At 41.9% G+C, this 26894-nt stretch overlaps 1 protein-coding gene across 2 annotated transcripts in view; it reads left to right on the top strand.

Annotated features, from left to right (window-relative positions):
• DNAJC13 (DnaJ heat shock protein family (Hsp40) member C13) overlaps positions 1–26894 on the top strand; it is a 106414-nt gene that overhangs the window by 22867 nt on the left and 56653 nt on the right. For both annotated transcript variants that reach the window (XM_038392553.2, XM_038392552.2), the window contains exons 3-18: positions 2944–3019; positions 3907–4056; positions 5226–5267; positions 7085–7285; positions 8346–8552; positions 8647–8742; positions 9135–9226; positions 10646–10812; positions 10926–11005; positions 11121–11290; positions 13625–13724; positions 14095–14202; positions 15143–15298; positions 15963–16019; positions 18386–18507; positions 25490–25565. In XM_038392553.2, the coding sequence (XP_038248481.1) occupies positions 2944–3019; positions 3907–4056; positions 5226–5267; positions 7085–7285; positions 8346–8552; positions 8647–8742; positions 9135–9226; positions 10646–10812; positions 10926–11005; positions 11121–11290; positions 13625–13724; positions 14095–14202; positions 15143–15298; positions 15963–16019; positions 18386–18507; positions 25490–25565 (1900 nt within the window). The remainder of the gene's footprint in view (positions 1–2943; positions 3020–3906; positions 4057–5225; positions 5268–7084; positions 7286–8345; positions 8553–8646; positions 8743–9134; positions 9227–10645; positions 10813–10925; positions 11006–11120; positions 11291–13624; positions 13725–14094; positions 14203–15142; positions 15299–15962; positions 16020–18385; positions 18508–25489; positions 25566–26894) is intronic.

The raw sequence follows: 26894 nt of genomic DNA, 5'->3' as shown, positions 1-26894 counted from the left end.
AAAGGTATCCATCTACTACCAGCTAGTTATTCTCCTACTACTAAAACAACTGGTGCTTTTCTAGGCCTAGTTCACTTTATTTTACTGTTTGTTGCAACCTACTCTTTAGTTTAACTGACAGTTAATTACATTTGGTGATATTGCTACGGTCTGTTCAGAAGTTCTGTAAATTCAGATTGTGTTTGTGCTCATCATTGCAAACCAGAGGATTTAAGATTTGTAAAAATACCTAAACTGTAAAGGAAGCAGCTTAGATGCAGCTCCATAAGAGGATGAAACAGATCACCCCACAGGCAGTAGCCCCTGTTTCTCCTCACCCCCATCCCAAAGAAACCAAAACAGCACCTCAAATTGTTCTTCCATGCTGTATGGAAGTTTGATTGCAGAGGAGGAGAAGAGGGTCCATGCAGCCACACAATGTAGGGTTATATGGGGCCTCGGATACATAGGATGATGTCCATGCTATGGAAGTTTTGACAGCCATACCCCTAATTCATGTTTGAAAAGTGATGTAGATGTAAATTACCATTTTGTTCATCTCCCCGTGATTATACAAAGTCAATACTTTATCTAATTCTAGAACGTAAAGCAGAATTCTTGTATTTCGGCATCCTGACTGCTAACAGAACTGAGAAGCGAGGAGAACAGAATGGTTGTCTTGACAATATCCCTATAAGAATAGAATAGATACCATGAGAGTTTGCGTTCATGGATCTATTAAGTTTTTATAAGATAAACAGTTTCTATTCAAGAGCTCTAAGTATTTGAGTTGTCAACTGTTTCTGTACTTGCACCTTATTTTATTTTCAAACAATGGTTTATATTGTAAACCAAGTATAGTAGAGGTTAGTAAACACTTCAGAAGTTCATTTAAGTTGCTCAAAGTCGAATCTAGTTTCTTGATTTCCCTCATCCTTCAAATTATAGCTTCTAAATGTTCAGTACTGTTACTGGAAATACATTTAATGTGCATAATCTGTAGCATACAACAAAAGCTGTGAGCAAATGGGAAGTGTGTAAATCCTTCCTCACACTAATCAGATTTGATTAGTATTCAGTCATCAAATACTAATTCAAAAAAATATAATGGTGTAACTGACAAAAGCAAGGAAAATAAAAGTAACTTGTAAAACTAGTCTCTTTGGGGAGGGGGGGAAATGTAATTTCTAACATGGTGACTAAACATTAGGCAATATTGAAATGACACCTTGAATAAAGGTAACTTTTTATTTCTCCTCCTAGGGTTGCTTGTTTCTGAAGATACTCATAACTAATTGAGGAATATCTTTCAAGTAGTAAAACTGAGTGCTTCCAGACCCTGCTTACTGACTTTTCACCTTTTAGAAATCTTAAACTGACTTGTGTGTAAAATATTAATTGAAGGTGCTTTCTGGAAACTACCTCTTTCACTTGGTCATTTTTACTTTCTGTCCACCTAAAGCCTCTTACTTCCAGACACCTTGAATAGACACTAAAGGTCATTATATCATGTGTATTCTGTGTGATGCAAAGAACAATTTCACTTTGAGACCCTCCAGTTCACTTGTCCATTCACTAAAAAAATGTATCTGCCTGCTTGTCTCTGCAGTTCAAAGGAAATCTTTCCTGTTTACCATCCCACCATGAACCAGAGAAAAGTGTCTCTTTAATACCTCCTCTGCTGATGAGAGAGCCCACTATATCTACTTTATCCATAGTTAACAGTCAGCCCTGAGATTCACTCCTGCCATATCATTTGCAGCCACGTTGAGTAGAGGGTTCTTGGTAGCTGAAACATGCTGAGGAATGTGAATGTCTTTAATGTGTGAAGTCTGTATGTAAAATATAGTTACTCTAATTACAAATATTTTTGATGAATTATACTGGGGCAGGGAAATGGGGTATGACTTAAAGATATTTGTAGAATTCTAATTCCAGATTTCTAGCTGTTGTATTTGCATAAATGTTAAAATGCTGATTTACAAACACAGATTGATCTTGAAGTTAGAGGTGTTACTCTTTTAAATAAGATTTGTACAGATGCTCTATACTAAGTGCTTGCTGCAAACTATCAATTGATAGATTTGGACCAGTTGGCTTTTCTTTGAACCACACAAATCATCAAACTTCCGGTGCAGCTTTTGTATACTTCTTGTTTTGTGGTGGTGGTTGAACTAGGTCAGTATAGTTCCTTGGAGAAGAGTATTCAAGTAGTTAGTTTTATTTGGAAGCTGTGTTCTACATTCAGAATTGTCTCAATTTATGCTATTTCGAATTTGTGAATATCTGTTTTCTCCCTCATTTTTTTGCCTTTCTACATATGCTCATGTTGGTGGAAAATATCCATTGCAAGTTTCCCATTGGTATTTTGTACTTTTGAATGGTTTCAGAGTAGCAGCCGTGTTAGTCTGTATTCGCCAAAAATAAAAAAGTACTTGTGGCACCTTAGAGACTAACAAATTTATTTGAGCATAAGCTTTTGTGAGCTACAGCTCACTTCATCGGATGCATCCGATGAAGTGAGCTGTAGCTCACAAAAGCTTATGCTCAAATTTTAGTCTCTAAGGTGCCACAAGTACTTTTGAATATTGTCCTAACTTGTCAATGCACATTTATTTAAGTTTTTGGGCTTAGATCTTCCTGTGTTTGGCAGAGAGGGAGAGAATGCTGCAACAATTTAAATATTCTTAAGCCTTTCCTTTCTCTTCTGTTCACCAACCACATTGGAAAAGAGGATGGCATAAAAGAGTACTCTAGCAAACTTAAATCCTTTTATATTGAGAAATAATAGCGTACTCACTTTACTAAGTCTAGCCATTCTCATTGTAATGGTTAGTGACTATGATTAGGCTTATTTTGGTTCTTTCCTAATGGGTGATAGTGTATTTATCTGTACATATTTTGTTTTTTTATGAGATTTCAGGAAAATACTTTTAAACTAAATACTTTTTTGGTATGCTTTAGGTATAAGAGAGTCTTCTCAGTTGGAACCCATGCCATCACTACATACAATCCGAACACACTAGAAGTTACAAATCAGGTAATGATAGATGTAGTAATAGCCTTCTTGGATACGTTAAGATATCCTAATGCAATCTGAGTTAATGTTAATATTCTTCTGACTTTTCTTGTCCACTCCTTAATTTTTGAGTGTGATCAGCTATGTGTTACAGAGGGTTCTCTCTTGTGATAAACACTAAGCATAACCAAAAGGGGTATCGGTTCCACTAATTACATGACTGGGCACTGTGGTGACTTGGCTTGCTCAGTCAAATTGTCCTTTTATAGGCTAAAGAAAAGTAGCTGATGCGATAGCTAACAGTTGAAATGGTGATTTGGTGGCTTTTGAAGCTTGTATAGTCGTCTTTGTTTTGTTACACAATAGAACTAAAATTTGTTACTTAGTAAAACAATTTCTTTCAACTTCCCTTTTTTTGTATGTGCTATCTCAGGACTACTTGACAGTTCCAGTGTCCTTGAAGGGAATCACTGCAGAACAGAGATCTACAGGGTCACAAATTTTACCCAACTTTGCACTACTCCATCCTTGTTTGCTTGGATTCTTGTGCTTTTTCATTAGTCAAAATGTTAGCTTTTTCTTTAGCTTTTGAATTCCTAGCTACCACTGTCAGCAGAGTGAATGCATTGCATTGAACTTCCTTGTCAAACTTGAATGCTTAGTCATAAAACAGATGTATATGCTGCTTGTTGCCATATTTACTTATTCTATACCTTTATTTTAATCACAAACTAGAGAGTTGGATTTTGTTATAATTTTTTTTTTTTTACAATTAACGTTAAGCCCTCTTATAAAGAGACCTAAGGTACAAATACACCCTTAAATACCCGTTTCACTACATTTGGATATAAAAGATTCTATTTCTTACATTAGAAACATATCAAGTGACCTTAATTTGTTTACCTTAGTGGCCTTATGGAGATATTTGTAGCATCGGTCCTGTTGGAAAGGGGCAAGGAACAGAATTCAGCCTCACCTTTCGTAAGGGGAGTGGAAAGAAGTCTGAAACACTTAAGTTTTCTACAGACCATAGAACAGAACTCATTACAGAAGCACTGGTAAGAACTAGTTATTTGGCTATTCAGCCAATTTAAGATGCGTTTCTGTATTTCTTATTACATCTAATAATATAGTGTATGTTCACTTTGGATTTTATGATGAGAAGGAAAGCTGCTGTGCTTGTATATTAAAATGGATATTCATATACTTGGCCTATGGTGTTCATTGAAATAACTTGTATGTAAGACTCCAATTTACTGAATGCATTAGACCGGTGATACTCAGACCTCAGTGGTTTAGGAGCCAAATTAGTGATCACTATTACCCAAAAGAGCCACAATAGTGTGAATGTTTAATTTACTATAATACTAAATATTTTATATTCTCACAGTAAGTTGTTAACTTAATGCAAGTTGATGATTTAATTGGTTAATAACCAGGGGTGAAAGTAACTTAAATCTCTTACTGGTACACAATGCTGCCAGGCCCCTGGGCACTGGAAGGTGTGGGGCCAGTGGAGCTGGAACAATTTTTTGGGTGTGGGTGCTGAGCTGCACCTCCTTTTGCCCCTGTCCACCCACCTCACCACCCTAGGCTGGGATCACAGCTGGAGGCGGCTGCAGAGCCCCAGGCTCGGGTCCAGAATGGGGGCCAATGGCAGCAGAGGGGCCAGCAGGTGAGGAGCTGGGACCCCGGGTGAGGGGCCATGCTGGGTGCAAAGCCTGGGGGTGCTTCCTATGTTGGCCGGAGCCCCAGGCAGCACAGGCTAGGCACTGCCCTTTTAAATCGCCCGGCCCCGGGGCAGCTGCCCCTTTTGCCCTGGCTGCAGCAACGCTTTAACGTCGGCTGTGTACTGGCCTGTACCGGCGGTGGCTCTCTTACCAGTACGCCGTACCATCTTACTTTCACCTTTTTGTTAACGCAGTAAAAGCATTCGGATTGATTAATAATTAAATTGCACAGTGTTTTAATATCATGCTGCAAAGAGCTGCAGGAGACGCATTAAATAGGTGCTTGTGAGCCTCCGTCTGAGTATCGCTGCATTGTTCACTACCAGTGAATGTGTTTATATATAACAAACGGTGCACTTAAAGATTTAAAAGTTGTATATTTAAAGTTTTGGACTATCTAAAAGAGATTCAAGTCGGAGTCCTTCTGGAATAATTAAAACAATGAATTATTTTCTCACTGAAATCACAGTAATTTGTTTTCATTCTCCTTTTTACAGAGATTCAGAACAGACTTTTCAGAAGGAAAAATCACGGGAAGGGCAAGTATCTGGCCTGCCTATATTGGACTACATTAGACTATATTGTGACAAATCTAGTCATTTCACATTTACAAATACTGTAAAAACAGACTAATTTCTAGTGGACCATGTCCCTTTATATTTTAAATAGTTACGGCTACCTACTACACCTAAATCTGAATTTCCTGCCAATTTTGTGGTTTTGCAATTTTGTATTTATTTATTTATTTTAAACGTTGTGAGATGAACATTATGGGAGCTCTCTCCATAGAGAGAAAAGAGGTAATGTACTGGTAACTGCAAAAACTGGAAAAATATACTTCAAGAGTTGCTACCAAGTTACATTTATGTTGTGTAACCATAGACAAACTATAGAAGTGCAGATCTATTTCAAAAATCACTTTAAAAGGAGATTGAATATTATTAATTTGAAGTTATCAGAACACTGTTCGGCAAAGACGTGCATTTGAAAGTAAATGTGTAGTAGCACTTATGTACTTTGGGAGGACTTCACCTCACTTCTAGCCACTGTGAAGGGGGGGAAAAAGAGAATTCTTGGTGTATAAGGAAGTAAGGGAAAACTTCAAAGCATATCTTTTCAAACAGACTTACGGAGAGAGCTTGAAAGAGCTTACTGGAAACTAGCTACTGAATCTCTGTAGTACGTGAGCTTGAGATTTATGCATTTAACACCCTTACCTTGACACTTGGTTTCACATCTACTGGTCTCCCTGGAATGCATCTTGCTAGGTCTTCTGTCTTGGTGGCTTTGTTCATTTATATCCTTTTTGAGTGTCTAGAGGCCTATTGCCATTCTAGGACTACACCACGTAGGACTTTTTTGAAGTGATACTTTTCTAAACAAGTATTCTATAGCACTGTTATAGAACAATCAAGATTCTAATTGCTGAAATGTGTTGGGGATTCCCTGTCTAAGGCTATGTCTACACTGCAATGTAAGCCCAGGGTTTGTAGGACTTGAGTCAACTGACCCATGATAGGGAACCCTGGGTTTGAGTGTCTACATGGTATTTAAACGCTGCATTTAAGACTCTTCTAACCCATGCTAAAACTTGGGGCTCTGGCGTCTGGCAGTGCTCAGACCCAAATCAAAGTAACCATATGCTTGTGTCCCCTGCAGAATGTAGTTTCTCTAGCCCTACGACCAAGGTGCACTGTGGGAAAACTTTATTGCCTACTCTGCACATTACAGGAAGCTTTAACAGATCACCCAACCCAGGAGGCGCTCTGATCACCACTGTCTGCAAGCACACTATCAGAAGAGAATAGGTTAACACTGACCTGAGCTGTTCCCTTTCGCCAAGGGGGGGCAACTTCAGTTCTCGGAGTGGATTGCAGATTGTTGGGATAGTTGTCTCATGGAACTGTCATACTACTGGATGACTCCCAGGACCTGAGTCAAGCGAGGCTGCAGCCACACTGCAAAGCAATAGGGCTTGGACCCCTGGATTCCAGCTGGACTCTACCTTGAGTCCTCCTGTCTTGCAGGATCCTGGGACCCTGGGTCTGAGCACTGGGTTAGCACAATTTTAGTGTAGATGTGGGACGGGGATAGGCTTGATTCCAGGCTCATGTTGAGTGTGAATATACCATAAGTGAACAGTGTGTCAGGACTGGGTTAATCTTATATCAATTACAATGTAAAGATAGGTCAAGCCTCGCTGTGCTGTCATGGCTTTCAGATTTACTGGGGACACTTGCTTGATCATACAAAACCATCTCAAATTAAAGGACTGTTGTGTGTTGATGTAGTCCTCAGGAGGTGAAGAAATCTTTTTGGTTGTCTCTGGACTTAACAGCAGTTTCTTCTTTCATAGAGATACAACTGCTATAAGCATCACTGGAGTGACCTGAGAAAACCTGTGATTCTGGAAGTGACTCCTGGAGGGTTTGATCAAATTAATCCTGCAACTAATAAAGTCCTGTGTTCCTATGACTACAGAAATATTGAAGGCTTTGCTGACCTCTCTGACTATCAGGGAGGTTTTGCTATACTTTATGGAGGATTTAGTAGATTGGTGAGTATTATAACATTTTATACATATGCATATCAAGTCATGAGAAGTTTTTACATAAACAGAATAAGTATGAGGCTGTCTCATTCTCCTGCCTGTAAGTTCAAATCACTACCATGGCAGATAATAAATGGCTTGTAGATTGAATAGTTTGGTAAGTTCAATAGGGCCAATTATACAACATTTAGTATTGGTAGTGTTGTAGCCATGTTGGTCCCAGGATATGACAGTGACATTGGGCCAACTTCTGTTGGTGAAAGAGACAAGCTTTTAATCTCCACAAACCTTGAAAGCTTCTTTCATCAACAGAAGTTGGTTCAATAAAACATTTTAATACAGAATTCTGTCCAGGTCCCCTTGAGTACTAACTGGGAGACTGGCTATTATCTGCCTGTTTATAAACTTGAGTGGAACAAGTTAAAATGAGGGAGCAGAGAACCCATACAGCCATGCAGAATTAAAATAAAAAACCTAAGCCACTTATTGTGAACTACACTGCAAGAAATTGAATGGTCTGCAGCAAAACAAGATAGCTCTGCAGTAGGAATTACCTTAAACTTTTTAGGTATCTTTACATCAGTGCTGCCCCAATTAAAATTTTTTTTCTATTTATTAAAGAGGGAAACATGAGTTAAGCGATTCAAGACACACTTAGTTTCTTATTTCTTTTTTACAAAAAACTTACAATGGGTATTGATTAACAACTTCTGAATAATACTTTATTTCTGATTATTTTAGGAAAATGTCTTTACTTAAAATATTTTTATAACTATTTTAACTAGTGAGGTCAAGTTACAAAGTGCTGTGGAGAAATGTTAATTCACTATTGTCATAGTGTTTCTAGTTGTATGGAGGGGGGAAAGTATGTCATTTGTTAAAGTTAACAACATTCACTAGTAAATGATACTAATAAAAAAAAAAAATCAGACCGCCATGCAATATAAACAAGTTTGGTTTTTTTATAACTATTAAACTTTAAGCCTGAGCTGATTACACCTGATGTTCAGTTTTTCTTATTTTTTTGTGTTAAACTTACCTAAATATATCTTCCTAAAATTTGCAGCACATGTTTGCATCTGAGCAAAGGGAAGAAATTATCAAAAGTGCAATAGAACATGCTGGAAATTATATAGGCATCTCCCTCCGAATAAGGAAAGAACCTTTAGAATTTGAGCAATACTTGAGCATTCGCTTTGGGAAATACAGCAATGATGAATCTATCACATCTTTAGCAGAATTTGTTGTTCAAAAAATAACACCTAGACATTCGGTAAGGTCTACAAACTGAAATTGCATCTTATTTGTTTGATTTATTAGGTGGCTAAAAAAAGAGGTCCCCTTTCCTAACATGTTTTTTCTTTAAGGAACCTGTGAAAAGAATATTAGCCCTTACAGAAACTTGCTTAGTAGAGCGGGATCCTGCTACGTATAATATTGTGACACTGAAACCTCTAGGAGAGGTAGGTGACAATCCTTTTTAGAATAATACATTTAACTATTAAAATACAATATTGTATAGTACTACTGCAACATGACAATTAAAACTGAAGTTCACTCATTAGTACTATTTACTGTGTTCATTCTGTCAGACCCCATTTTCTAAAGATACAGAAACCATTCTTGGGATTCATTTTGAAAAAACAAATCAAAAAATCTGACAAAACAAATTCTAGGAAGTTCTGATTACACTTGCAGTTCTTTTTTGGGTGGGTGGGTGTCATTTCCTTGAAACTTGAATATATATTGTAACATTGAGCATTGGTTCAACAATTCACTTCCTTGAGTACATGAGAATTGCATTAAATGCTTCCTGTAAGTGGGGTGGTCTCATTACATGGCTTCTTCTTTTTAGGTATTTGCACTAGTATGTGATTGTGAAAATCCACAGCTTTTTACCATTGAATTTATCAAGGGACAAATCCGAAGATATTCTTCAACAGAGAGGTATTTTAAAAGTTTGATTTCAGGGAAATGTAAATGGGAAATTAGTTGAATGACAAAAATATAATGTAAGCTGTGTGAAATTAAAAACAACACCTTCAAGGGCCAAATTCAGACTTACTTCATTCAAAGCCTGCCTTCAATTCTCTGTGACTTCGCCCTTGAAGATGCGTATACTACTTCAAACAGATGACATGTGACATCTCCCCATGTGTCATAAGCATCTCACTTTAAATTTTTGAACTCCTTGGTGTTCCATATCTATCTGCTTTCAGTAAATGGGATAGTGGAAGAAACTAAAAAAACCGCCATTTTTCTCCTACACTTACATTATCCCATACAGGTGAACAGTTATAGAGGGTCAGTTAGAAATGTACATTTTTGTCCACTTGGGGTCAAGGTAATTGACTAGGTTTTGAAAAGTTTTGTAGTTTAGATGTGCTGTTTAAACAAACTGGAGTATTAGGAAGTAGGTTGATTTAGAGGAGAGACAATATTAACAAGCTCTATCTTGAGAAACAAGTATTGATTGAAAGCTAATATATTAAATCTAGATGGTTTTAGCTGGTAACCATGTGCCAATACTGTTTACTGTCTGGACTGAATTGGTCTTTCCTCTCCTCTCTTCTCCCCCCCTCCCCTTTGTCTGTCCACCATAACTGTATGGATTAAATGTGGCTGAGGGCATCATGTAGAGTAGTGATTATTACCTTATTACACAGGAGGGCCATATAAACCTAAGCATAACCTTATGTGGGCCAAACAGATTCTACATATTAAGATTTAAAGTCACCTGTATTGATTTATATTTTAAGTTCAGCTTATTTTGTATGTATTTAGATAGACAATACTGTACATAGAAACAGCCTATTTACACACTTGTGTAAACTAAAATGATGTAAACATGACAGCAGAATGCTAATGAATGAGTTGCTAATATATTGTTTGGAAGCAGGCAGTGGGTCTTCGGAAATGCTCTGGTGGCCTGTGAATGGTCCGTGGGCCATAGGCTGGGCATCTCTGATTGTAGAGCAAGGTGCTTGTGTGCAGAAAATAAAAAGGAATGTAGCACATGCAAGGAAAAATATAGGCCAGAAAAATCTAGTCTATCTGAAATACTACTTTCCCTACTATACTGCACCATCTACTATCACTTTACATATCTCTTACTGTTAGTGGAAGAGTTCCACTATAGTTTGTCATGTCATTGGCTCATGCAGTTGTTTGTATTTGGTAGCATAGCATACTTTAAAGAGTGGAAAACCTTGATCTGTGTGAATTCCAGTAGAAATATTGGGTGCATGGACTTACGGTTCAGTCAGTGTGCTCAACCTTTTTCTTATAACAATCATAATTTTCCAGTTAAGTGTCTAAATAAATTCACAGAGTAATAAGTGTCTAAACATTTTTCTCTCTTCTCAGAGATTCCCTGTTAGCTAGCTTGCTGGATGGAGTAAGAGCCTCTGGCAATAGAGATGTATGTGTGAAAATGATCCCAACACACAAAGGCCAGCGTTGGGGATTGCTCAGTATGCCTGTAGATGAGGAAGTAGAGAGCCTTCACCTCCGGTTCTTAGCTGCTCCTCCAAGTAAGCTCAGCTTTTACTGCAGTTCAAAGTGCATTCTTTTTTTTTATAGCACAACGTATCTTTAAGCCATTTAAAATATGTAACTCCCAACTACATTTTGTTTCTCATTGCAGATGGTAATTTTGCAGATGCTGTGTTCAGGTTCAATGCTAACATCTCGTACAGTGGAGTTCTGCATGCAGTAACACAAGATGTAAGAATTAATTCTCTGCCCAACCTCTTACAGTTTTGTTACTTTATACAAGTATTAATGGCTCTTCCTCTCTTTTTTTTTTTTTTTTTTTTTTTTTTTTTTTTTTTTTAACCAGGGTCTGTTCTCTGAAAACAAAGAGAAACTGATTAATAATGCCATAACAGCATTACTGTCTCAAGAGGGGGACATTGTAGCATCTAATGCAGAACTTGAAAGCCAATTCCAAGCTGTGAGACGACTAGTTGCTTCAAAAGCTGGCTTCCTTGCCTTTACTCAGCTTCCTAAGTAAGTATTTAAGCTGATAGTGGGAAACTATGTTCTAAAGGCTTATACTCGCTAGTCTCCTTGAAAATGAGTCTGCGTTGAGGTTGGGATGATCCATAATGGCTGAGGCTTCAGAAAAACTTTTACAAAGTAGCAGTTTCATGTATGTAAGACTATAAGGTGGTTGGTACTGGATCACCTGATAGCGTAAACTGCACCTTGCTAATGGTTTCTAAATTAGGGGTTCTCAACATTAAGCTTTAATCTTTTAGCGTTGCTAGCTATGGTTTTGCTTTTAAGTTATAGTGTACATTAGATATTTACTGGTAGAACACTCAGAACTGATTTTTTTTTCTCCCCCCACCCCTTGAACAAATATAATGGTTTAATCCAGGGGTAGTCAATAGATGGACTGCCAGACACTTTTGAACGAACCCCAAAATCTTTATTTACTACTTTTCATTATTTTTGTTTTCTCTGGCGTCTGGACCTTGACTTATACCTTCACCAAGAAATTTGGACCAAAAAATAATTGACTACCTCTGGTTTAATCTTTCTGCTGACACATCAGCTGCAATTACAAATTCCATACGTTCCCCAGGGGATAAAAGGTGCAGTGAGCACCAAGCTTAGTGGAAAGTCAGTTACACCTTAGATTGCATGTATTTGAGGGGTAAAAAGTAAGAAGTGATGGAAGTAGGTTTTGAGATGTTGCAAATTGGCATGCTCATAATAAGATGCAATCTGGAAATCTTTTAACTGACTTTCTGAAGAAATTGTGCATGTCTTGTTCACTTTTGCAATTAGGCTATTTTGTGAAAATGAAGTCAGTTCAGCCTTCATTATATGTGTTGAGTATGTATGTGGCTTTTAAAAGGTTGTGTGAAATTTTATAAATAGAACAAATTGGGCAAATTTAAATTAAAATAAAATCTTCTTGTAGCTATACTTTAAGAACTGAATTCTTTTATTATATGGGCATTAGTCTATTGTAAACTCTTCACTGGTCATGTAAAGTGATGATAGCTAATTTCCTTTGTTGTGCGTTTAGTAAGTCCATGTCCTTACTGTAACTATCATTATGTCAGACTTTGAACTCTGACTTTGGGCTTTTGGCTTTTGGACTCTACTTTCTTTTGGCCATAATTGTACGTTGTTTAGTTGAAATGAATGAAAAGGAAAATATATAGGGAGAGGTCCTCTAAAAGCTTGGGTTCATATGAGCAGTTACACCCCAGCTTGCTCCACGCTAAATCTACCACACGCCATCCTGCTGGGCTCTAAGGGTATATGTCTACACAGCAACTAGACACCCACGGCTGGCTGGTGTTAGCTGACTCAGACTCATGGGGCTCAGGCTTCAAGGCTGTTTCACTGCTATGTAGACTTTTGGGCTCAGGCTGGAGCCTGGGTGCTAGGACTCTGCAGCATGGGAGGGTTTCAGAGCTTAGGTTCTAGCCCGAGCTCAGCAGGCTACACAGCAGTGAAACAGCCCTGCAGCACGAGCCAGAGTTGTCTGGCACGGGCCAGTTGTGGTTTTTCTCTTTGCTGTATAGACGTATCCTAACTCTCCATGTGGACCCTGCTGTTGCACACTAAAGATTCTGTAGTGCACTTTGATCTACTCAGCTTTGAAATGGAAGTAGATCAAAGTGAACTTCAGAATCTTTAGTGCACAGCAGAAAGGTCCATGCAGAAACTCAGGCCTTGTCTACACTATGGCTTTAGTCAATATAAAGTACGTCACTTGGGGGTGTGGAAAAAAACACCGCCCGAGCAATGTAAGTTGCGTTGATTTAGTGCAGTGTAGACGCCGCTTTGTTGGTGGAGATGCTGTCCTGCCGACACAGCTTCTGTCTCTCGTTGAGATGGAGTAATTACATTGATAGGAGAAAGAAAAGGAGTACTTGTGGCACCTTAGACTAACAAATTTATTTGAGCATAAGCTTTTGTGAGCTACAGTAGCTCACGAAAGCTTATGCTCAAATAAATTTGTTAGTTTCTAAGGTGCCACAAGTACTCCTTTTTCTTTTTGCGAATACAGACTAACATGGCTGCTACTCTGAAACCTGTTGATGGGAGAGTGCTCTGCCGTCGACACAATGTGTCTTCACCTGATGCGATGCAGTGGCACCAATGTAGCGTGGTAGTGAAAAATGAGCCATTAGTATGCAGCAGGCTCGCATGAGGTAGACTTATACCCCAGCTTGCTGTACACTAACAGGTCATACAGACGAGCCCTAAATTCTGAGTGAGTTGCTCAAAGGCTTGATATCCAAGGCTTTAAAAAAAAAAAAAAAAAAAAAAAAGCACTTGCAATATCCATTTTAATTTTACCTTTTTTTCTTGTGACAGATTTCGGGAACGTCTAGGAGTTAAGGTGGTAAAAGCTCTTAAAAGAAACAATGATGGAGTAACCCATGCTTCTATTGACATGCTGTGTGCTCTCATGTGTGTAAGTGTTTAACTCACAACTGTTACACAATAGGATATTTCCTATTTTGAAACTATTAAATGTGTGAATTGCAAGGCACTGAAAATGGGGTTTGTGTGGAAAGTGTAGTGCATGCGTATCTTGCAGTGTACCTGGGATATCGCAGGTTGAAATAGTATCACATGAGTAGACTTGGTTGTCATGGTTATTTAGAAGTAGTAACAGGATTCACTCTCCTAACTAGTTTTCCTTTGTCATGAGTTCACTGTTTGTTAGTATTAAATTTTGGTGGACTGTAGCTTCATTCAGCTACATCAAAAGACTTGTTCAGATCTTTTAGTTCGAAGGCTGAAATATGACTGCATTTGTGAATGCTTTCTTTGTCAAATAGCCTATGCATGATGATTACGACTTGAGGCAAGAGCAGCTGAACAAAGCTTCCCTTCTTTCTTCAAAGAAGTTTCTGGAAAACTTATTAGAGAAATTTAATTCTCATGTGGTAAGTCATAGATTAAGGCATAGTTCGTGAAAAAGTACTGAAATATTAAAGGTTGAGGGTTTGACAGGTTATATGTAGCAAGTCCTTTAAAGTAAGCTTGTGCGTATCTTTGCCATAAGAGAAGTTTGCACTGATGGCTCAAATACAAAAATATATCTGTAATTGATAATGAGGCTGTGGTCAGTCAGTTTGTATCTGGGGAGATGAGTGAAAGCTCTCCGCAGAACCCAAGAGCAAGTCTACGCTGTCCTGCTGTTTGCACTAAGGGAATATGAACAGCATAGCACTTCGGTGCACAATGCTATAACTCCCCTGTGTGGATGCTAAAGATGTGAATTTAAAGGTCCTGAGTTACCAAAGAGGACTAAATTCATGGTAACTTGGGACCTTTAAATTTGTGCCTGCAGCATCCATGCAGAGGAGTTACAGTGCAGCACTTTGGTGCTATTCAAACCCCCTTTGTCCAAAATGCAGGTCTGTGTAGACATGCCCTTAGAGGTATCTCATCAGCTTTCTTTGAATATGTTCAGCCTAATATAGGCAGAAAAGCATTCACGTTAAACCAATCTTTTCCAACAAAACAAACTCCTGCAAGGACTCTAAAAGGACTACTTAGAAACTGTAGCTCCTCTGATCTGTAGTGCTCTGATTTATTTGAGCTCTTTTTCTGGTTTTCAAAAAAAAACCCTTTCAACTCTGTTTAGAGGACTCACTGCTGCTGTGACTCCTTTGTGGGATGCTCTGGAAACTTTTTTGTTTTGCCACACTAAAATGATGGCAATGGTTTTTATCTTTCTGTATTTGAAATACTGCTAACGGTCGTGGGGGAAGTGAAGTGTACTCCTCTTGTAGCTCAAGGACAATACTGAAAAATTCTAAGCAAAGATTTTAAAACCAGTTGCTATGATTAAAATTTTTACATGCTTCATTTAAATTTCAGGATCATGGGACAGGTGCCCTTGTTATTAGTTCGCTTCTGGACTTCCTTACGTTTGCCCTTTGTGCTCCATATAGTGAGACAACTGAAGGGCAACAGTTTGATATGTTATTAGAGATGGTAGCATCTAATGGGAGAACGCTCTTTAAGCTCTTTCAGGTGAGACCTTTTTGTTCTCTACTACCTAAAACCATACCTATGTGCTAGCAGGAACAGAGGCATTTCAAAAGGGCATGGGCTTCCAGTCACTTGATTGCAGAGTTCAAACAGTGTGTGGGGACAGTGGCATTGTGTGATGGTTGCTGGAGAACTCTCTCTGTACCAGTATAAATAATTGAGCATCCACACAGCCATTTTGCCAGTAGAAGAGTGCTGGTAGAGGGTTTGTTCTGTTCTGGGAACTGGTTTAATTTGACCAACAGAAGCTCAGGGTTTTGTCAGCAGGATTTAAAATTGTGTGTGGCTGCATATAAGGCTGTTCTAGCAAATGGTAAGTTTTGCCTGTAAAACTTTTGTAGTGTGGACCAGGCTGAGAAGAATTGTTTCCATGTCCATTTGATCATTTCAATCTTTGCGAGTACCCAGAAAACTGCCAGTAGTGCTATTTGCATGACTGTAATATGGACTCTTGTTCATAGGAACAGGTCAGAACTCTTTAATTTATTTCAGGGGCCCTGAGCTATAAAAATTTGATAGTTTTTGACCAGAGCTGAATTCAGAACTGCATCCTAGATGAAGTTCAGTTTCCTATCCATTGAACTTTCTTTCTCCATAAAAATGTAAGTTACTTTGTGCTGTTGCTAAATTGTAAAACTCTTTTCAGCACCCTTCAATGGCAATTGTAAAAGGAGCTGGTTTGGTTATGAAGGCAATAATAGAGGTGAGTTTAGTTTTTTAAATAACAATTACTTTGGGATAACATGCTGAGAAGTGTTGAATGTGGCTTTATTTCTTTCCTGAATAGGAAATTGGAATCTGCAGCTTGTCAGTAGTGGTTTTTTTTTTTTTTTTTTTTTTTTTTTAAACAGTTCCAACTTTTTCAGTGGTAAAGTTCCTCAGACTATAGGAGAAAGAGACGGTCTATTCTGGCTTATACATGTATAATACAACAGACTGAATTTTCTTGAACTGAGTTAAACTGTATTGAATTAGATTTAACACCTTTGAGGTCCTTGTAGTAAAAATGCAGTTGTATATGTGTTGAGCTGTTGGATATATCTTCTCTAGTAGGAGAGGGATGCTAATGTACTTTCTCCATTATCAGCCCATTGAAGCTGCCCCCAGGGAGAGGTATGCATATACTAGTTCAAACTGAATTCTCCATGGGCTCCTAGACAAAGGATTTTTTGGATAAATAGACTGGCTTTAAACTGGCTCAAGGCCTTCTTCCTGATTCAGCAAATGGGCCCTCGACCAATGGAGGTCTTCCCCAAGTCCTTAGACAAAGGTTGGAAGGAAGGACTGGGCATGTGTTCTGAGCTGAAGCTGTGATGTATTTAAAACTCAAAGGAAACCCTTTGTGTCAGCTGTTTTGAGGGACTGCTCCAGTCAGAGCCCATGTTAGGGTTGGGTAATCTTTGGTAAACTTATTAGCATGTGAGTAGGTTTTTATTTTAGGAACAAAATAGGCTTGCATAAGAAGAGCTGCTTGGTAACTTATAACCATTGACAATCATTCTGTCAGTCTCTGAAAGCAAGCAGGTGTGCTTGGGAAGCCTGGCTCTGCTGGGAATAACGGTGAAGGCAGGGACCTGTGCAGCCTGGAAATAGCCCAGTCAGAAGCGAGTGAGAGACAGGTCTTCACCCAAGAAAGGCAGCTGCTGGGAAGCTGTAAGTCAGAGTTGGTGGAAGCCTGAGAGTAGGTGCCCTTGCTGGACCACTGTGGGAAATATGGGTGCAGTTGCCCTGAACTGTGAAACCCAGCACTATTAACTAAGTTCAAGTTGCAGATTCTTTAACTGATGGTAGTAAACAAGAAAATCCAGCTTTTCTTTCAGATCCCAGGTTGAATTTGTGGGGCTGGTAGCTGGGGAGTAAAACATCACTCCTTCTAAAATGAGCAAATTTGGTGTTACTCTAAACATGCCATTTTTAGGTTGTAATGGCTATTTAAACTAATGTCTTATAGCAAATTGACAGGTTTCAGAGTAGCAGCTGTGTTAGTCTGTATCCGCAAAAAGAAAAGGAGTACTTGTGGCACCTTAGAGACTAACAAATTTATTAGAGCATAAGCTTTCCTGGACTACAGCTCACTTCATCAGATCCATAGAATGGAACATATAGCAAGAAGATAGATAAAATAGCTCATCTTAATTAGCCTCTTAAGAGTTGGTGTGGCAACTTCCACCTTTTCATGTTTGTGTGTGTGTTGTATAACGTGCATGCATGCGCGCACACACAAACATGAAAAGGTGGAAGTTGCCACACCAACTCTTAAGAGGTTAATTAAGATAAGCTATTATCAGCAGGAGGAAAAAAAACTCAATGGCCCATTTCAGACAGTTGACAAGAAGGTGTGAGGTTACTTAACATGGGGAAATAGATTCAATTTGTGTAATGACCCAGCCACTCCCAGTCGCTATTCAAGCTCACATTAATGGTATCTAGTTTGTAAATTAATTCCAGTTCAGCAGTTTCTCGTTGGAGTCTGTTTTTGAAGCTTTTCTGTTGCAAAATTGCCACCTTTAAGTCTGTTACTGAGAGACCAGAGAGGTTGAAGTGTTCTCTTACTGGCTTTTGAATATTATGATTCCTGATGTCAGATTTTTGTCCATTTATTCTTTTGCATAGAGCCTGTCCGGTTTGGCCAATGTACATGGCAGAAGGGCATTGCTGGCACATGATGGCATATATCATATTGGTAGATGTGCAGGTGAACAAGCCCCGATGGCATTTAATCACATCAGGGTTGATGTGGGCTGTAGCCCACGAAAGCTTATGCTCAAATAAATTTGTTAGTCTCTAAGGTGCCACAAGTACTCCTGTTTTTATAGCACATTGGAAAGCTTCTGTTCTTGTGACTTCACTGCAGTTAGATCCTCTGATCCTTGTTGCTGAGAATTCATTTTTTAAAGCTATGTAGGAGGCATTCTGAATAGAAGTGCGAAATTAACCATTCAGAATTACCCAAAATGCATGTACTTGAGTCAAATGGTCAAAATAGTTTGTAATGAATATTGTAAACTAAAGATAGAACAGCTCAATTAATATTTTCTCTACAGTAATAATCTTGTCCTGTTTCCAAAGGAAGGAGATAAAGAGATTGCTACCAAAATGCAAGATCTCGCCCTCAGTGAAGGTGCCTTACCTCGTCATTTACGTACTGCTATGTTTACAATAAGCGCAGATCAAAGGATGCTGACAAATAGGTATGTCAAGTTTGTTTGATATTTCATCTGATGGTTAATATTTGCATTATTCATATGTGGGAAAGCTGAAACGTTGGAAGCGTCCATTCTTGTTTTAGAAGAATCATTCTTCATTTTAAGCTTAATTTGCATATTTAAATGATACAAGTAAAGTACTCTATGACTGGGTGTAGTGTTAGACATTTTTCTTTGCATTTTAACTGCTTTGCATAGTAGCACTTTAAATATTACAGTACAAAAAGTACAATTTCACAAACAAGATTTCACAACTCGCTTTTCTTGAGTTCCTCATACAGTCCAGTTTTAATGTGGCCTTAATGATTAAGATGGCATACATTTCTTTGCTTACTATGTAAGTTGGATACTTAAACTTTCTTATGGGAATGTATGGGGGAAGGATAATATTTCCCTAGTAGTCTGCCTTTGGAGTGCCTTCCTCTGTTTGTTCAGATACATGATCTGTTTGTGAAAATTCTACTTTTATCATTGTCTCCAAGTATAACTTTGGTGCATTTTGCCAGTGTTGTGTAGATAAGCCTAAAGTGGTGCAATTTGTAAAGCTTTCCAGTATGTTTCTCTCTTTAACGGCTCCATGTAGACCGTGCTAGCATGCTTTAAAAGGTAACTAGTTCATATTAATGTACCTCTTCTTCAAGTGATTGTTCATGTCCATTCCAAGCAGGTGTGTGCACGCCACGTGCATGCCAGCCGGAAGATTTTTCCCCTAGCAGCATCACTAGGGTCAGCCTGGGCGCCCCCTGGAATGGCGCCTTCATGGTGCCCAGTATTGGGCCCTGCCGATACCTCGCCCCCCTCTTCTCCCCCCCAGTTCCTTCTTACCGCCTGTGACGGCTAGCTGGAACTTTGCTCGCTCTTACAGCAAGCGTCTTAGCAGTTTCTTCATTATTAGTGTACATAGTTCAATAGTTATTCTCTATAGTTATACTTTTTCGTATAGTTAGTTCGTTTCCCCTTCAGGGGTATGCCCAGATCTCCGGGGTTTAAACTCTGAGAGTGCTGTGGAAAGTTTATGCCCAAGAGTGATCCTCACTCAGCTTGCCTGCAGTGCCTTGGTGAGACTCACCAAAAGGACAAGTGCCGTATTTGCAAGGGTTTCCACCCAAGAACCCTTAAGGATGGAGAGCAGAAACTAAAACTCCTGCTCATGGAGGTGGCTCTGAGACCGCAATCCAACCCGGGACCCAATGACCCAGCACCAAGCACATCCTCTTTGGTGTGCAGTGCTCTGGCACCAATGGCGTGTGAAATGGCCCTGCTAAGGACTCTAAAGCCCACCACTGCTGCTCAGGCCATAGGGCGTCGCCCTCGGTTCGGCACCATTCTCCATCTCCAGTGCCAGTAAAGAAGAGGCGGCCGGTGAGGTACCGATTGCCCCCTGGAAACCTAAGGGGCCGGTGCCGTCCACAAGTGGCTCGGGACAGACCGCTTTCACCTCGCTTCCGCCCAGGGTTTCGTCAACTCCTGCCCCGGCCGGGTCCAGTAGAGTCCGAACCCCTCCTCGGTCCCCAGACCATCTGGTGGACATACAACTACCATCGACGCTGGAGGCGTTCGAAGTGGCAATGGACCTGATGTGCCTCCCGGTGCCATCCTCCCCCCAAAGGAGGGACAAATCTCTGGCAACAGCACGCCCCCTGTTCCATTCCAGGGGTAAGCCAACCATGATGGCCCATTGGTCTCCATCTCTGGCACCACCCACACAGATGCAGGAAGCTCCCCGCTCCCCGAAATTGAGTTGTCATTCACTGGCAACCCAGGGAACTGCTCCTCTGTGGCAGTCTTATTTGGAGACTTCTGAGTCGGAGGTGGACTCAGCTCAATCTAGCAGCTCGTGGAGCAGAAGGTCCAAGTTCCGGTCCTGGCACAGTCACCAACCATACCCAGCACCATGGCAGCAACAGTGGCAACCACTTGCTCAATGGCCCTTCTGGACACCCTGGGCGTACCGTCAGAGCCAGGATCAGGTCCATGGTCCGTGCTCCAGAATGGTGTCTGTGTCCTTGGCATTGTTCGTGCCACAGTCAGCACCGGCACCGCCGATGATGGCGCCGCCCTCGGGCGGAGTGGCCCCGCTGATTCGGCACAGATACCTCAGCCACCTCCAGCACTGGCTCTCCAGGTGACGGCACCGGTGGAAGCCTCAGCTCTGTCCTTACCGACCCCGACTGTCTCGGTCCCACCAGTTTTACCTGCCCTGGCATTGGCTGCGGCGCAGAGTTCTTCATCAGTACCAGCTCCACAGCCTGAGTACCATGTGCTGAGGGACCACGGGGGGGCCGAAGGCAGTGAACTGGGCCCAGCTCCTGTTCTCTCTTCTTCATCCTCACCCGATGAAGCGGTTGCGGGGACTTCGATGCCTTTTGAGGCGGGCCACCCAAAGCCTGGGGATTCAGGCAGAGGAGGTGGAAGAGGATTTAGACCCTGTCATAGACATCCTGGCTCCCTCCAGCCCATCCAGGGTTGCATTGCCATTTATCAAGTCAATAACTGAAACATCTAAGAACTTGTGGCAAACTCCTGCTTCTCTGGCATCTACGGCCAAGAAATCCGAGCACCACTACTTTGTTCCCTCTGAGGGTATGAACATCTTTACACCCACTTTCCTCCAGGCTCTTTGGTGTTTGATGTGGCCAATCGGAGAGAACATCAAGGGTTTCAAGAATCCACCCCTAAAAATAGGGATGCGAAGAAACTGGACCTGTTTGGCCGGAAGGTCTACTCGACAGGAGGCCTGCAACTTCGTATAGCCAACCAGCAGACCATAGTAAGCTGCTACGGGCATAACACCTGCTCATCTATGGCGAAGTTTACAGAACTTGTGCCCCAGGAAGCTCGGGGGGAGTTCTCTGCGCTCGTGGAGGAGGGGAAACTGGTCTTCCGAGCGTCTTTGCAAGCGGCCTTGGATGCGGTGGATACGGCCTCCCGCACTTTGGCCACCGGGGTAGTTATGAGGAGAGGCTCCTGACTACAGGTCTTCCCCACGAGGTCCAGCAGACCATTCAAAACCTCCCCTTTGAGGGTGTAGCTCTCTTCTCCGAGAAGATGGATAAGAGACTTCACAGCTTGAAGGACTTGAGGGCTACCCTTTGTGCGCTGGGGCTTCTCATGCCTGCTACCCCACACAGACATTTTAGGCCTCAACTTGCCCCTCGTCCTTACCAACCCCAAAACTGCCAGGACGCTCCATGTAGGCGGAACAGGAGCACTCGGAGGAGGCAACGCCCTCCCTCTGGACAAAGCTCTGGCCAGCCCAGGGCCCCACCGGACTCTATACCACCCTTTTGAGGGTATGGTTGAGGACGGCTTGCCAGTACGACCTTTGGATCCTTCCCATCTTATTTTCTCATCCTGTCTATCTCCTTTCTACCATGCCTGGTCTCAAATTACTTCAGACCACTGGGTGCTCCGCACGGTAGAGAGGGGATATTCCATCCAATTCTGTACCCAACCCCTTTCCCCCTCCCTCTTCAGGGACCCCTCTCATGAGCAACTTCTAATTCAAGAGGTGCAGTCCCTCCTCTCAGTAGGGACAGTGGAGGTTCCTCAGGAGCTAAGGGGCAAGGGTTTCTACTCCCGGTATTTCCTCATACAGAAGGCCAAGGGAGGCCTCAGACCCATCCTGGACCTGCGACAGCTCAACAAGTAAGTAAAGAAACTCAAGTTTCACATGGTCTCAATAACCTCCATTATCCCCTCACGGGATCCAGGAGACTGGTATGCTGCCCTCGACTTGAAGGGAGTGTATTTTCATATCATAATAGTCCCACATTGCAGACACTACGTCAGGTTCGTGGTGAACAGAGGCCACTACCAGTTTGCCATCCTCCTGGTTGGACTGTCGACTTCCCCCCAAGTATTCACAGAATGCATGGCAGTTGTTGTGGCGTTCCTGCGCAAGCACCAGATACAGGTTTTTCCATACCTCGATAGCTGTCTGATCAGAGGTCGCTCAAGAGCCCAGGTGGAGACTCAGGTTGAGTTTATAAGGAGGACCTTTCATGACTTAGGTCTTCTCCTGAACAAGGAGAAATCTACTCTGTACCTGTGCAGAGGATAGAGTTCATAGGTGCGGTCCTGGATTCTATCCAAGCCAGGGCGTACCTCCCGGAGGCCAGGTTTTGCTCACTTCAGGACATCATACAGAGCGTCAGATGGTTCCCCACCACGTCGGCAAGAAACTGTCTAAGGCTGCTGGGACACATGGCCTCCTGCACATACGTGGTGCAGCATGCCAGGCTCGGGCTGGTGTCGGTGTACCGACCAGCCAGAGATGCGTTGGACGGGGTCGTAACCCTGCCCTGCCTGGTACTGGACTCCCTTCTATGGTGGCTTGACCCTCAAATGGTTTGCGCAGGGGTGCCTTTTGCCAGCCCTCACTCACCTTAGTGTCAGACGCCTCGGATCTGGGTTGGGGGGCTCACCTAGGGGACCTCAAGACCCAAGGCCTCTGGTCTCCAGTTGACCTTGATCTTCACATCAATGTCAAAGAGCTGAGCGTAGTGTGTCTGGCATGCTACACTTTCAAAACGCACATAATGGGCAGATGTGTTTCAATCCTCAAGAACAACACCTCAGCGATGTTTTATATCGACAAACGGGGGTGCACACTCCTCTTCCCTGTGCTGAGAAGCCCTTGCGCTGTGTGGGACTTCTGCATAGAGCACTCGATCCACCTGCAGGCTTCATACCTCCCACAGGTGTGAAACATGCTGATGGACAGCCTCAGCTGGACCTTTAATGGCCACAAGTGGTCCCTTCAGCCAGACGTGATGAGCTCAGTCTTCCTGTTCTGGGACTCTCCCCAGATAGACCTGTTCGCCCACTCCGGGCAACAGGAAATGTCAGACATTTTTGTTACCTCGGGAGCCACAGCTTGCGGTCCATCGGGGACGCCTTCCTTCTCTCATGGGAGGGCTGCCTGCTATAGGGTTTCCCATCCATGCCCCTAGTCCACAGGGTGCTCCTCAAGATCCGCAGGGAACGGGCCCAAGTCACACTAATAGTGCCAGCATGACCGTGTCAGCACTGGTTTACCTCGCTTCTGGAAATGTCCATAGCGGCCCCACTCACCTTACCGCTGGTCCCTGACCTGATCACACAGGACCAGGGCTGACTCCAGCACCTGAATTTGGAGTCGCTCCACCTTACGGCCTGGATGCTCCATGACTAAGTGCCACAGAGCTGTCTTGTTCGGACCAGGTCAGACAAGTCCTCCTGGGTAGTAGAAAGCCCTCCACCAGGGCTACTTACCTGGCCATCTGGATGGAGCAACATAGTCAGTTGGCACTCCTCTTCTCCATGCAGTTTTTATACTGCACTCCTTCACCTAAAGCATCAAGACTTGTCCCGGTCATCAATAAGGGTCCACTTGGCCACTGTCTCTGCCTTCCATCCAGGCTCAGATGATCTCTGTCTTTGCAAACCCTATGGTCAGTCATTTTCTCAAGGGTTTGGACAGGCTCTTCCCACACACGCGTCAGCTTGTCCCTGCCTGGGACCTCAATTTAGTCCTCTCCAGGCTTGCAGGCCTGCCATTTGAACCTCTGGCCACCTGCTCCCTGTTTCAGAGTAGCAGCCGTGTTAGTCTGTATTTTCAAAAAGAAAGAGTACTTGTGGCACCTTAGACTAACAAATTTATTAGAGCATAAGCTTTCGTGAGCTACAGCTCACTTCATCGGATGCATTCAGTGGAAAATACAGTGGGGAGATAGAGAACATGAAACAATGAGTGTTACCATACAGACTGTAATGGGAGTGATCACTTAAGGTGAGCTATTACTGGGTGGGGAACCTTTTGTAGTGATGATCAAGGTGGGCCATTTCCAGCAGTTGACAAGAACATCCGAGGAACGGTGGGAGAAATAACATGGGGAAATCATTCTACTTTGTGTAATGACTCATCCACTCCCAGTCTCTCTTCAAGCCTAAATTAATTGTATCCAGTTTGCAAATTAATTCCAATTCAGCAGTCTCTCGTTGGAGTCTGTTTTTGAAGCTTTTTTGTTGAATAGTCACTTGATTACAGACCTAAGAGTGGCCAAAGAGATTGAAGTGTTCTCCCACTGGTTTTTGAACGTTATAATTCTTGTCTGATTTGTGTCCATTTATTTTTTTACACAAGGGAGTGCTATACTCTGGCAAAGGAGCCCGCTCCGCAGATAACAGCTCACTCTACCAGGGCCCAGGCCTCCTCTGCGGCGTTCCTGGCACAAGTCCCTATTCAGGAAATTTGCAGGGCAGCCATGTGGTCTTCGATGCAGACATTTACGTCACACTATGCAGTTACACAACAGTCCAGGTTCGATGTGGCTTTTGGGCGAGCTCTTTTCTATGGATAACTCCGACCCCACCTTCTGAGCTCTAGCTTGTGAATCACCTGCTTGGAACAGACATAAACAATCACTCAAAGAAAAAATGGTTGTTCTTCAGATGTGGTGTTCATGTCCATTCCAATACCCACCCACCCTCCTACTCTGTCGGAATAGTTGGCAAGAAGGAACTGAGGGCGTGGGGGGGGTCAGCGGGGCCCAATATTGGGAGCCATGAAGGCACCACTCCAGGGGGCGCCCAGGCTGACCCTATGGATGCTCCTAAGGGAAAAATCTTCTGGTTGGCGTGCACGAGGCGTGCACACGCCTGTTTGGAATGGAGATGAACAACACATCTCGAAGAACAACAGTTACGAGAAAGTGAGTATTTGGTGGTTTTTTTAGAGCATGCCAGCAGGATCTGCATGGGGAAGTTAAAGAGCAGCATGTTGAAGCGCTTTACAAAAAGGTACCTAGTTCACATTAACATACCTTTTTATTCTTGCTCTTGTGAACAAAGGGCATCTGAGTGTTGGATGTGCTGACAATGTAAACTCTCTTACAAGGCAGTACTGAATTCACAGTAATGATTAAAAACCTCCTGTTCTAGCCAAGACAACAGTAAAAATTTCTCAATGTCTTCATTTTTTCAGACAGCTAAGTAGACATTTAGTGGGCCTTTGGACAGCTGAAAATGCAACTGCTATGAGCTTGTTGAAACGTATTTTGGTAAGTGAGTGATCTACTCTTTTTAAACACCACTTCTAAATTTTTTTTTTTTTGGTCAGTTCATGTGTCCTCAAATGTTGGTGTCCTCTTTAGTTGTAAAAAGCTTCAACTAAATATACCTGAGAAGAACAGGAAAGAGTGTGGAGTGAAGCCAGTGAAGGGGCAAGCTCTAACGAGGGCACAGGAGATATAGTAAATAACGCTTTTTAAAAGCTTAAGTAAGTTCATTGGAAGCATTGCCAAATAGCTGACTTTATTGCTTTACGTTGAAGGGTTTGGCTTTTGGGGTGAGGGAAAATCATTGTTCATTTGGCTAGTATCCTAGTCCAAGGCAAACTTGCTAAAATCTTTGATTCTAGGTGGATCTAGTAGCTATGCCTATAGCTATGCTGCTGTTACTCATTGCTTAAAGAACTGCTGGAAGGCACTTTTTACTCCCTTATCAGTGTAGTATCTAAGAACGCCTATAAAATAGTTTAAGGTTGCCTTACCCTTTCCATTATTGGACTGAGTTTTCAGTTGCTTATAATTTTGTCAAACTTCAACCATTCTGGCTGGTATTTGCCGGGTCTCTGTTTCAGGCTGAACTTTCTTTAAAAAAAAAAAAACAAAACAAAAATTCAGTTAAATGAGGCAAAGAAATACATGGGAAAAACTGTTAAATACTTTCAACCATCACTGGCAAGTTCTAGCATCTCCATGCTTCTGGGAAGGGGCTCAAAATTGGGCATGGGGATTGCCCTGGTGTCAGGGATGTCTCTTGTGCCAGTTTTCATGGAGACTGCAAATTTGGCAGTTCTAAACCTCTGGGAAAATCTCACTGGAACTCTGTGGCATGGTTAGAGAGTGGCTTTTACATCAGAACGTTCATACTGGGTTAGACCAAAGGTCCATCTAGCCCAGTTTCCTGTCTTCAGACAGAAGCCAGTGCCAGATGCCCCAGATTAACTGCATTAAACATAAGACCATCCTGTGTCTCTTCCTGCAGTCCCCTGCTTCACTACACAACTTCCAGCTTTCCCAACAAATGGGACAGGGGTCCTACATACAACATTCTGCTTACTGTGCAACCCTGATTAACTTCTTGAGTACAGTCCATTCTGTGTACTGAGTAAAGCAGGGTCCCGTGGGGGGAAAATAGACTTTAATTACATACTATCTGAATGTATATGCACAAGGGGGGGGCCAGATTAATGTTGTTGTCTGTGCAACTTTAGTGTTAGCATTTCCTGACTTGCAAGTGTTTGACAAGTATTTGGCAATATCTCCATTCTTTTAATGTAGGGGTTTTGTATATGATAGACTACTTACCTACATTATGCACTTACA

Source organism: Dermochelys coriacea, chromosome 2 (genome assembly GCF_009764565.3).
Source record: "Dermochelys coriacea isolate rDerCor1 chromosome 2, rDerCor1.pri.v4, whole genome shotgun sequence".
NCBI lineage: Eukaryota > Metazoa > Chordata > Testudines > Dermochelyidae > Dermochelys > Dermochelys coriacea.
This window is presented reverse-complemented; position numbering and strand designations above follow the sequence as displayed.